Below are 13,425 nucleotides of genomic sequence, written 5' to 3'. Positions count from 1 at the left end.
GAACCCGCATTCCCATGATTACGGGTCCGGTAGCCTAACCACAAGGCCACCAAAGAAATGTTCAAATATCAAACTTCTGAGATGTCCCTAAATGTGTCTCACTATAACAGTTTTCTTTTTCTCATGCAACATCAGACAAAAATCTGTGGAAAAAGTGACTGAAATGGAGGATTGTGGCAGAGACTATTATACCTTTGAATGAGCTTCCTAATGATAGCTTTTGTGTTCTCACGTTTTGATAAAAAGTTGGCAGTTTCATTTTCAGATTTTCATAGTTACCATGGGATTATCAAGTTAACAGGAAGTCAGATCTTGAATTGTCCAGACAAACATTTCTCACAGAATACTATACACAAATTAAAAATTTGTAAATTGTGATGTGATGGTTATTGACTATGAATATTCAGTGAGTTAAAAAAGACATTGAATCTGGTCCTAAAACTAGAAAAAAACCCAAATAAGATGAAGAGGTAAACAACATACGATGAAGTTTAGTGACCAAGAATATGGCTCCACTCACTAACCACTAAAAAAAAAATCCAATCAAATAGTTGGAAAAGCTTTCAGGCATGTAAACTGACATTCTAAAAAAAATCTTTGACCTCATTTTGTGTGTATGAAAACAATCTGTGAATGCGTTTCCCTGCCACTTTCATGTATGACAAAGACTACAAGGGTTATCATTTTGAGTGCAAGACTCAGACACAAATGTATTAAGTATGCAAGATAGGACCAAAAAAGAAAAAAGAAAAAAAATAAATTTTTTAAAAATTTATTCTCTATTCCACTCACCTATAGGAATTGGGTCCAGAAAAATTCCCTGGCTTTGGGCGATGCAAGGGTTCAGGATTTTCAGCTGACGACAAAATATCCTCGTCTTTGGAAAAGGAAGTCTTTTTACAACCAATGTTGGTTCTTCTCCTCAAACGTACTGCTGCTGCTCTAGAGCTTCTTCCATTCTTTGCTGAACCACAGCTCCTGATGTTGCCTGGGCAACATTTTCTACAGAACATCTCCCTGCTTTTGCAACATTCATGCCATCTCCAAGCGCTAGCATGTGGGCCATTTTGGTGTTTGCTTAAAGCAAAGCCCACCTTGACTTTCGTCTCAACTCTGCTTAGAAGAGAATCCAAACTGTAGGACAGGTCCCTGCCAAGGTCGGACAGGGAATCAGTGTATTCCATCCACAGGACAAAATACTTCAATCTCACCAGTCCACCTAGCAGGTCACTAGCAAAGTTCCCCAGTACGCTGACAATGAATGTATAGCAATCATGCTGCTGTAACATGTCAGGACGACCTTCAAAGGGGAAAAACTCATCGGGATGAGAGAAGGGGACATCAGCTACGCCCCCCCACAGCTGATGGCTTCCATCTACGCCACTACAGCAAAGTAAAAGAAAAAGGAAGGAAAGGAAAACAACATTTACAGACTCCATTCTCTTGTCTCCTGGGAACAGTTATGATACTCCTAAAATGCTCCTGCAATGAAAAGAGCAAAGTATCACACAATTAGTAAATTTTGTACGCCTAACTTCATAAAAACATGTACATAACAGCATAATATCAAAATCTGAGATTTTTTTTCTCCACAGCAAATCTAAAAATTTCCTTTTTATATAGTTCTGAACGAAAAATGTGCAGACAAAAAAAAAAAAAAAGAAGAAACAAAGAAGACAAACTTAAATGCTAGACATTACATTTTATACCTGAAACTTCTATTCTTTATTTTATTCTATTTTTTAAAAGTGTTTTACAGCACTTGCAACTGCATAAGGTCATATGAGTGGGCAGGACACTATATTAAACATTTTCAGTTGGTAGGCAATTTTGAATTTTGCCTGGGTGGTGGGCGAAGCCTATTCTTATTGATTTTAGACCACCAAGGGATCTTTCACGGGCGAAACTGGCACACGGGACCTCCGAGATTTTTCGCCCTTGTCCGAGAAAGCTAGGTGTAGATCTTTCCTACCAGAAGATCAGGACTGTGACTGAAAGACGGCAGTAAAAAGGAACCAAGGTCAAGGAGTAGCAGTTTAAAGGCTGCAGAAAAAGTCAGGAGCCCAGAGTAGGGGCAAAGGAGGTGAGGGGGTGGGGGGGGGGGCAGAGAGTGGAGACGAAAGCAAACAACAGAACATTACTAGAGAGCAGGAAAGGAGGTGAAAGGAGACAATTATAGAGAAGAAAATTTTTTCGCCGCTACCCGGATTCGAACTCGGGACCTTTGAATGGGAGGTGAACACCTTAACCTCTTGGCCGCGAGAGCCCCCAAAACTTCTATGGACACTGGAAGGTCTACTTACGTCACAGAGACATGAACTCTCATCACTGCAGGAGAGGGCTCCATGTGTTTTCATCATCAATATTTTCAATGCTTTCTACAATTTCAAGCCAAGGACATTCACCAAAACCAGCCATGTCATCTGAAAAACACAATGAAAGAAAAGAGGGAGAATTAAGTTGCTATCATACAAAGTATATTACATACAAAACAGCTCTAAGGCTTTACAAGGTAAATATAACAGCACTGGAACTCGCCAAAGTCCATTACCACATACAGTGTAGCAGGCACACAGCGAAATCACTGGAACGTAGAAATCTTTTAGTCTCAGTGTATGAATTTTGCTACACGTGTTTTAAATACAAAAAGTATATAGGCCTATGTATACATGACATGCATAAAAAAAATTAAACTTAGGCACTGAAATGAGAAAATTGCTTTTCCCCTTGGTTTTTTTTTTTTTTTTGCTTGTTTTTTTTTGGTAAGTGTTTTACAGTGCACGCAACTGCACAAGGTCATATGAGCGCGCGGGACACATTTAAAAACATTTTCGGTTGGTAGGAAATTTTGAATTTTGCCCGTACTCTTATCGATTTTAGACCACTGATTTTAGACCACCAAGGGATCTTTAACGGACGCAACTTGCACACGGGACCTCCGAGATTTTCCGCCCTTGTCTGAGAAGGCTAGCTGTTGATCTCTCCTACCAGAAGATCAGGGGTGTGGCTGAAAGACAGCAGTAAGAACGAGCCAAGGAGTAGCAGTTGAAATTTAAAAAGAAAGGCTGCAGAAAGAGTCAGGAGCCCAGAGGAGGGGGCAAAGGATATGAGGGGATGGAGGCAGAAAGTGTAGACGAAAGCAGACGACAGAACATTGCAAGAGATCAGGAAATCTAAAAGGCTCACAAAGAAAAAACAGCTTAAAAAAAAAAAAAATGTATAGTAGAGGGTTTTACGGCGCTCGCAACTGCGTAAGGTCATATGAGCGCCAAGGGGTGGGTGTCAACATAGAAGTCTTTACAGGGAATCAGACTTAGACTGCTCACCTCTCCAGCTTCAACAGCACAAGGTCTTTTTTTTTTTTTAGTAGAGGAATTTTACGGCGCTCGCAACTGCATAAGGTCATTTGAGCACCAAGGAGTGAGTGTCAACAGAGAAGTCCTTACAGGGAATCAGACTTACTCTGCTCACCTCTCTAGCCTCAACAGCACAAAGTCTGCTTCGACTATCAAGGCACCCCGGAAATAGCGGGTCACGAGAGAGTGACAAACATTCAAAAGAAGTAGCGGAAAATGACAATAGTAAGGATCAGGAAAGAAAAAGCAGCAGTTCCCTGTTGTAGATCAGGCAGTTATGAGCGTGACAATTCTACTATGCTTGAGCGAGAAATGTCCCCCCTTTGGGAATGGCCTAAAGACACTACAGTCAGTGGCACTGCCCCGGGGGGTAAAAAACAGCTATAGATATAATTATTCCTGATATAGCACCACAAATAATGTAGTTATAGTAGTAACAGTGTAGAAGGACGAGTTTCTCAACAATTATTTCATTGTTGAACATGATGACAGAAAAAGTACGAACTCGACACGTCACATTTTGCATTCTAAAAATACATAGACTTCAGATCTAAAAATAATTCTAAGATTTTTTCTGAAGGCCCAACTGCTATATATAATTTCTATGCTCCCATAGCTGAAACATCGTATTAATTAGCACAACATCTCACATTCAGAATGCAGAAAATAAAGCCAGGAAGAAACTTAACATCATGAGAAAACTAGCAGGGACTCAGTGGGGAGCAAATGAGAAAACACTTAGACAGGTCTATCTGGGCGCAATCAGGCCCCATCTCGAGTACGGATCCAGTGCATGGATGACTGCAGCACAGACTCACAAATACACTCTGGAAAAAGTGCAAAACCAGGCTCTCCGAATAATCACTGGAGCAATGAGGTCAACGCCTATAGAAAAGATGGAACAAACAACATCTATAGTGGCCCTGCAGAGGAGATGGGGGTGCAAGGCCCTCATACAGTACACCAAGGCCACAGCTATGGAGGATCATATACTGCACACGAGAACAGCGAGATCAAACACCGCAAGACTCAAAAGATCCAACTTCATCAAAGAAAGCAGAAAACTTCAAAGATCCCTACAGGACCATCTACCAGCCACAGTTAACATGCTGAATCACACCCCAGAGGCACCGTCATGGGAAAAGAAAAACACAAACATATCTATACACACATCAATTCCAATGTTCACCACAAAAGATGACCACAGTGACCTGAGCAAGAAGTCCCTCACCCTGTCCATGCTTGAAGAAAGAGAAGAAAGATACCCACGAGAAGCATGGATAAGGATCTATACAGACGGATCTGCCACTGATGCTGTGAAAAGAGGAGGAGCCGGAGTGTACGTACAGTTCCCAAATGGACGACGACAAGCAGAGGCAGTCCCAACAGGGCGACATTGTACAAACTACAGGGCAGAGACGGAGGCTCTAGTACATGCAGCAAACATCATCAAGAATGTGGTAGACCCCCAAAGCCAAGTAGTACTCCTTACAGATGCCATGTCAGTACTGCAGGCAATCACTTCCGGCAAACTACCAGGGCTACGAAAAGAAATTGAGGACATCCCATGTCTGAGGATCATGCTGCAGTGGATTCCATCACACTGTGGTGTCTTGGGAAATGAGCAGGCAGACAGGATGGTCAAACTAGGAGCACAAACAGAGCAACCAGACAATAGCGTTAACTACACAGAAATAAAAACTATTATAAATACACTATTCAAAGCACCTCAGACACCAGATAACTACCATGAGCTGTCCCGCCAAGAACAAGTGATTATCTTCAGACTAAGGACACAACACACAAGACTGAGACAACATATGTACAAATGTTTTAAACAAGTACAATCACCAAAATGCCAGTGTGGAGAGGCGGACCAAACTGTTGAACACATCCTTCAGCACTGCAAGACACACAGGGCCCTGAGACAGGAAACGTGGCCAACCCCACTGACGCTACAAGAGAAGCTATACGGGCCGCCAGATGAACTGAGCAGGACGGCCCAATTTATGACAGATACCGGACTTCAAGTGTGATGCGATCGAGAAGAAGAAGAAGAAGCACAACATATACAATTTTCAAAGCTGAAGCGCCATTTTTATTGGAATAGAAAAGGATTTCGTAAGGTATATGAAGAAAACCCCACCTATTGGCAAAGGCTCATGTTTGTCCTATGGCCACCTGTCCAAGACAATTACCGGTGTGCAACTTCCCACATTGTGACTTTTCTGTTTTATAATGACACTGTCTACGACATTCGCCTGTCTAAAACAACCCCTTTTCTCCTCGACAATGGGTGGCAATCTTGGACAATTTCGACTGTACTTCTACGGAGTAATGAGACCCTTCATTGTTGTAGACAAAAAGATAAGAGATGTGAGTTCAGTTCCCATTTGAAAGTAGATTTCATTGAATAGCTCATTTTAGCTAGGCTCGGCCTCACTGACAGTGGCAGGCGGCGTAAACAAAGCAGCCTTCCATCTGACATACACTTGAACCTGCTCTAACGGTCACCTGTATAAAACACTTGCCTGTACAAGTGGTCATTTTTCCATTTTCCCCTTTGCATTTTTTGTACATTAAAAGGACAATGTATAAGATGTCTACCTATATAAGACGGCTATTTTTCTCCTTAACAATGGTTCATTAGAGAATTTTGACCGCTGTTGTTGTTGTTGTTATCGATCCAGCAACAGCTGGGCTCTCGCCCTTCTGTCCAATGCCAAGTAGTGATAAGTGCAGGTTTGCTGCAGTTGCTGCAATGTTCTATAGAGTGTGTTGTCAATGTTAGGTCTCGGAGGGAGAAGGGTAGCCCTGATGTCATTTACTTTTAGGGCTGTGCAGTGGAACAGGTGATGATCCACAGTTCCATATATATCATTCACACAAGGGAATTTCTGGATTTAGTCTGTTCAAGTGGAAGTTGACCTGTATTATGTTCTGTTCGGAAGCGGAAGATCGTGGTCTGTTTCTTTCTCTGTATTGGAGGTTGATATAGTCATTCCATTTTGTTGTGATGTTTGAAAACTGCTCTGCCTGTCTTTCCCAAGGCCCATCCGTTTATCCAATCTCGTTTGTTGTTGCTTTTAATGATTTGTTATGAGGTATTGTATGAAGTTTGAGTGTTGGGTTGTTCCTGTCTAGATCCCCGTTTGGCAAGGGTGTCTCTGGGCAAAGTAAGTCACACACTGCGCGATTCGAGAGGGCTGGTTCATTGATGAGGCGAGACGCAGGAAGAAGGAGTGCAGTGCATGCTCCCCCTACCCCCCCCCCCCCTCTCTCTCTCCGAAAAAGTGGAAATAAAACAACTTAATATTGGGGGGGTTAAGTGTAGTGTGAGTGTGTGCGTGTGTGTGTGTGTGAGTGTGTGTGTGTATGTGTTGTGTGTGTGTGCGTTTGCTTTTTCTCATGAACCCGAAGAGAAACGGAGCTTTCTAAAGTGACGGACTTAAATTAGTCAAAGTCAAAGGCAATCACATTGATGAGCTACTTTAATTAAAGAGCCCAAGCACCCCGATCAAATTCAAAAGGAAACAGAAAGGTCTGGGTCTGAGTCAGAGCAAAAAATACATAGTAGGCTAAGCAACAAAGAATCTAAACAAATCAATAATTACATTTATAGCAACAGCTGCAGCAACTACCAAAGAGGAAAAGAAAACAAACAAATATATATCTGAATTTTGGCTCACTCTACTCTTAGGGACCCTTGCTTTACTACCTCTTCAGTGAATTTGCAAGTACATATGTCGTTTTACTGGCTAGTTATCACAAGTCGCAGTCACGCAGGCAATAGAATCTACAGTTGAACCTGCCTTAACAGAAACCTGTGTAAAACGGAAAACTGTCTTTTAAACGGAATGTCCCTGCTCCCCCCTTGATATCCTCTTTAATTACCTAATTCATAAAACGGAAACCTGTCTAACGCAGAAACGGGAAAAAATTTGGCTCCCTTCCGAGCGTCTTACCTCTGTCTAAGATGGAAAACGGAAACATTTTGCCCATTCAGCCGTGATTTGAAACAAAACTCGCAAGTTTGGTTCCGTCTGCCGGCTCTAAACTTAAACGTTATGCTGCCAGGCGAGGAAGGGGAGTAGGTGTGCAATTTGAGGGTTGTTACTCAACGCTTAATGAAGATGGTCAGGATGGTAGGGGTGTGAAATCTCACGAGTGTCAATGAAAGTGCTCGAGTGGCGCTCCAGCTTGGAAACTTTCATTGGTAGCCAGAGGCCAGAGGTTTTAGAAATTAGTTTGACCAATGCCTGCAGCCCTGATTATCACAGCCAGCCGAGAAAATAATTCCTCGAATCATTGTACATGCTAGTTTGAGGTGTGGTATTGGTTGACTGTGCTTATAACACCAATTCCAATGGGTGGGGGCTAAGTCTAAGGGTGGAAGCAAAGGAGATGTTCAAATGTTTCAGTTTTTAATAGAGGTCAAACAGTGGTCCTATGAAATGCAAGCACTGGTGTTAATTTGATAAAAATAAGACTGACGCATGTCATTGTCAGAGAGGATAGCAGAGCTAGATGTGAAGTTTTGACAACTTTGATTGCTTGCCAACCAGACAAGAAGCGACCCTTGATCCCACTGGCTGGGCCTTGGTACCGCCCCCTTCCCCCCTTTTCTTCTCCTCACTAGATTCCCGTTCCAAGACAGAAAGTGTCTAAAATGAAATTTTTTTCTGGCTCCCTTGCCATTCCGTCCTACACAGATTCGACTGTATTCTTACGAAGTACTATTTCTCAGAACGTTTGGGAAAATCAAGCTGAACTCTATTTCTCCGAACGGTTTCCGATCTCGAGATTTTTTGGTAAATTTGCGAGATTTAGGCGTCATCCTTTCATTCTGTCATTCTGCCATTCTGCGAGGACTGGGAAGAAGCATTTTTTGCACCAAATTCAATTTCTGGAGCTAGAGATTTTTAAATGTCTGAATATTCAGATGTCTTCATTTGTGGTTGGGGAAACGTTCCCGGACTAGACCTATACACTTCATTTGAAAATACCTTCAACAGGTAAGTTACTGCGAGAAAACAAGACTGCTAGACATTGGCAGTAACCTATTTTGCATTCGAAGTGGCTAGCCGTACTTAAGTACGGCTAGACTGCCATTCTAGCCGTACTTAGATCTAGGTTTGGCCCTATCGACTCAAGCTTGTTTAGTACACAGGTTTCATTAGATCTAGATCTAGTAATTATTCAGGTTCAAATACATGCAAGTCAGTAAGGCACCTTTTGGTTTTGTCTGAAATACAAATACTTTAGGCATTGCAAACTAAAAATTTCATTTACAATTCAGCCATCAATATTAAGTACGGCTAGCCTGACAGTCTAGCCGTACTTAAGTACGGCTAGACTAGCAGTCTAGCCGTACTTAAGTACGGCTAGACAAGAAGTCTAGCCTTACTTAAGTACAGCTAGACTCAGTCTAGCCGTACTTATCTTAGGCCCTATTAACATTAGAAAACAGGAGGTTTAAAATACATGCACTGTCATTAAGGCACCTGGTTTCGTCTCAAATGCAAATACTTTAGGTACTGCACGCTAAAAATGTATATTTACAATTCAGTAGGCCTATTTTTTGTAAATGGTCAGTCTAGCCATCATATTAAGAATAGGCCGGCACTATTTCTCCGAACGTTCGGGAAAATAAAGCTAGGCACTATTTCTCCGAACGTTCGGGAAAATAAAGCTAGGCACTATTTCTCCGAACGTTCGGGAAAGTAAAGCTGGGCACTATTTCTCCGAACACTCTGAAATCACATCCTTTCCCGCAAATTTCGGATATTATATAGATCTATAATTATAGTATAGGCCTACCAAAGATTGTTCGTATACAATATGGTTCAATCGGTCCAAAAAATGTCCGCAGTAAATATTTGTATAAAGAAATGCTACAGTTCCAAGCAGTTTTTCGCTACATATATGACGTGTTGCCTATGAAGGGTGCTGCTCTTAAACCTAATGAATGTGTTGTGTTCACTCGGGTGCTGTCTAGATCTAGATCTAGATCTACGGAGGGTTATTTATAACGACACATAGAACTAGCATCTGCGTTTGTCGCGGCCGCGACCAATCAATCGTGGCTCGATTTTTGGGCATTTTTTGGTCCCCGAATCGGGGAATAAAAGTCAAATTTAAAAAAAAAAAAAAATGAAAGAAACCGAACCTCTTTACTTTTGAAAGAAAGTTCACTTAGCTTCACTTCATCTCTTTCTCACTTGTTGTCACCACGTTGATTTGTTGAATAAGTTACAGTTACTTTTATTTTTTCCCTTTTTGTGGTGTTTTATTTTGTTAGTGTTTGTATTTTTTTCTTTCTTGTTATTGTTCTGTGTTGTTTTTTTATCAGTTTTTTTGTTGGGGAAAAAGGGAGGGAGGGGGGGGGTGGGGGGGGGTGTGGATGTTGTATAGTGTAACGTCATTTAATTTTATGTTCCTACTTTCATTAGATTCTGAATACATATATACATGTATACAGATTTAAATGTGTTATGTTAGAGCGTTCGTTCCACCAAACCCGATTAGATCTACGTGTACTGACTCTGGCAGGCCCCTTAATGTGTGTGATTCCATAATTTACATGTAATATCATGTACTTTGTTTTAAAATTGCACACATTTAGGGTTAAAACAGCCAATCTTCTTCGGACAGGTGGACTCACGCCCTTATTTGTTAATTTTTGTGGTTGTTTATGGGCTGTTCTAATTTTAATTTCATTCGGTCGTGAAACCTTTCTTTTTCACGTTTTTACACTCATCTAAAAATCTCTAGACTAGCTCTTGAAAACTGAAATATATATAGACCTAAAAATTTGTTCCTGTGTGTGTGTGTGTGTGTGTGTGTGTGTGTGTGCATGTGTCTGTGTGTGGTAGTAAGTGTGTAAGTGGAGAGTGAGGAGCCTGTGTGTGTTTGTTTTTTCGGGCTTTATTTCAGCCTTTATTCAGTAACAGTTCAAAGTATACAAAAATAGAAACACAGGACCCATTCATTCCAGGGCTCATGAGTCGTTCCTCTCTTTCACTCATTCATTCAATTCCCGTGTTCTCTCCCGCGGCTCATCCCCGTCCGCATGACTTTCACACCCCACCCCCTCACTCCAGGCACACACAAAGAAAATCTCACTCATTCCCTTGTACCCTGCGAACCATGGACAATAATATTAGCAAAAACCTGCCGTAGCCGCATTCCTTTCGTTCGTGTGCTGTGGACCAGGCCAGGGGGGGGGGGTCGGTGTCGTCGCCTTGTAGTTGTAGTTGCTGTCGCCTGTGATACACTCGTACATTCTTCCTTTCACCTGCTCAGTCACTCACACTGTCTCTCCATCCACAGCTCAGCTCGTCATACGTTCAAAAGTTGCCCACTAATCATGTTTAGTTAGTGTGTGTATAAATATGTTTGTGTGTGTACATGTGCATGATGGTGGTGGGTATGTGGTGGGTGTTACTGAAGGTTGTCTGTAGGCGGGCTTGCCATGCCATGCGGTGTTCGTTCCCAGACCAGAGGCAGAATGAAAGTTGGCGCTGAACTCTCTCAATAAACAGGCTAGGCAAAAAATCACGAGACCGGAAGCCGGAAACCGTTCGGAGAAATAAAGATCGGCACTATTTCTCCGAACGTTCGGAGAAATAGTCACTTCGTTAAGAATAAGTACGGCTAGACTGCGAGTCTAGCCGTACTTAAGTCACATTTAGTCACCAAGCAAAAACTAAAATCCTTCATGTAAAAAAAAAATTCCTCCCCCCCCCCCCTCGTCCACACCTTACACACACACCGACTCACACACACACACACACACACACACATGCACACGGGCCACTCCATTCGCTTATTTTCAACAAATCTCGAGAACGGAAACCGTTCGGACAAATAGTGTTCAAGTTTATTTTTCCGAACGTTCGGAGAAGAAATAGATCTAGAGAATCTAGATCTACATCTAAATAGAGCTGGCCTTAACTGCAGGCTTAACTTTGTCTTTGACTTTGCTCTTGATTCTTGCATTCTAGATCTATCTAGATATCTAGAATTCTAGATGTAGATCTATAAGATCTAGATAGATTCTAGATCTAGATATCTAGATCTAGTCTAGATCTCCCTCACATCACACCCCTTTAGGCTACCTTACTAGGCCTACTAGACTACAGTACAGTGGGTAAAATTACAGTGTTTAGTAAGCTCGGCCATACACCATACACACCTTCTCAGTCAGAAAACAAAGACCGGGGTTCCTGAACAGGATTATGGATTCCAGAGGACACAAGGATATATATGCCTTGAAGTTCATGTGGTTAATCATGTTAGTTTTGACCCGATCAAAGTAACTAAGTCATGAAGTTGAACATACGTCGAATTAAATTATAACAACAGTCAACAAACAACAGTTCAACCACACACCACTGTCACCAGTCACCACTATCAACTAGTGATGGGCAGGTATCGATACCAGGTACTCGATACTTAGATATCTATAGGTATCGGTATCGGTACCGATACCTGCTCTAAACATCGATATCTATGTGTTATTTATCCCAGGGCTGCCAAAGCAAGTGACTTCGGCCTTGAGAATTTTTTGTTTATTAAAACTGATAAGTTTTCGTAGGGGGCAAGCGTTTTAAATTAATCTAGTGATTTTTTAACAAAAAGAGAGAAGTTTTTCATGAAATGTATCTAGTGATTTTGAAAAATCCTCACTGACAACCCTGATTTATCCTCGTTGGTTTAATTTAAAGATGCTAAAAATCTGGTAAATTGAATTGCCTTTTTAGAACTCTTGTGTTTTTATTTTCCAATACTGACATTTTCTGCAAAGTTGACTTTCCTCCTGTACTTCACTTAGTTTTTGTTTTTATTCTCATATTTGGGTATTTATTTCTCTCTCTCTCTCTCTCTCTCTCTCTCTCTCTCTCTCTCTCTCTCTCTCTTTTACAAATAATTTTTGTTTGAGTCTCAGCTAAATAGTCACAACTTGTCTAGACACGATTACCTAAATACTTGGAAAAGTATAGTTGTATTTTTGTCTTTACTTATTACCCCCGGTGTATGTTACCAATAGCATTAAGTATCGAGGTATCGGTATCGATACCTTGAAAAAGTATTAGGTATCGACATCGATATCTAAATTGTGGTATCGGTCCATCACTACTATCAACCACGGATCACATATTCGATACTAATATTGTTGTAGACTCTTTGATTGCATGTGGAAATATCGCTACACTTATAGCAAAGAGTCTGTAGACTTTGTAAATAGGTTCATTGACGTAGTGACGAGCCTAGACGCAGGTAGTTGCTGGAGTGCATACCCCCCGCCCTCCCCGAAAAAATGGAAATAAAACTACTCAATATTTGTGTGTGTGTGTGGGGGGGGGGGGGGGGGGGGGGGTGGGGGGGGGGGGGGGGGGGGGGGGTGTAAGCGTGTGTGCCAAGGAGGTTATTATTATACAGTAATTTAAGGTCCTTGATTAGCCTGCTAGATCTAGATCTAGTAAGAACATTTTGTCTTCTCTAATATGAACAAAAGAAAAGGACATAAACTCAAAAAGATCAATTTGGCGAAGAAGTCTCTTCGTCTATGAATATGACAAAAATTGAAAGACATTTTTGTCTGTCTCCTTTTTGGACTTGAAACTGATTACGAGTAATTAACAAAGCTAGGGAGTAGTAACCTGTAAATCTGTTGTTGTATGTATTAATAGATAGTACAAAAATGAAGATGTTGCAGAAGAAAAGATGGCAAAGGAAGAAAGGGATTATATCAATATATAAATATTATGTAGCCTAGCAGCGGTTATGGTGATTCATCCTAGCCGAGAACAGTTTTCGTAATCGAACGCAAGAATAAAGTATCGAGAGTAACATCGGGAATTCCAATTTGACGTGGTTCTTTATATAGCCACGACTTGTCCTCCACTCCGCCTCCAGTGCTAAGTGCAGCCTGCCCCCCAGTCTGTGACACGAGCGCAAAATTGTTGTACGGTCTCCAGGCAAAGTAGGTCACGCACCGTGCGATTCGAGAGGGCTGGTTCACTGACGCAGGTAGTTGCTGGAGACAGCCTGGAGTGCAGTGCAT

The 13,425-nt window shown here is 41.6% G+C and overlaps 1 protein-coding gene across 6 annotated transcripts in view; it reads right to left on the bottom strand.

Annotated features, from left to right (window-relative positions):
• LOC101845623 overlaps nt 1-13,425 on the bottom strand; it is a 51,175-nt gene that overhangs the window by 30,232 nt on the left and 7,518 nt on the right. For 4 of the 6 annotated variants that reach the window (XR_001184920.2, XR_004858621.1, XM_013083445.2 and 1 more), the window contains exons 2-3: nt 2,304-2,423; nt 793-1,482 (exon numbers count right to left, since the gene is read on the bottom strand). Coding sequence is in view for 4 of the 6 variants with exons in the window: in XM_013083445.2 (XP_012938899.1) it covers nt 793-1,439 (647 nt within the window). In the remaining 2 variants the exon portion in view is untranslated. The other 2 variants (XM_005099997.3, XM_005099995.3) reach the window with 2 other exon arrangements.

The sequence above is a fragment of the Aplysia californica genome, unplaced genomic scaffold, assembly GCF_000002075.1.
Source record: "Aplysia californica isolate F4 #8 unplaced genomic scaffold, AplCal3.0 scaffold00232, whole genome shotgun sequence".
Lineage (NCBI taxonomy): Eukaryota > Metazoa > Mollusca > Gastropoda > Aplysiida > Aplysiidae > Aplysia > Aplysia californica.
Note: the sequence above shows the minus strand (reverse complement) of the source record. Positions and strands in the feature narration are given on the sequence as shown.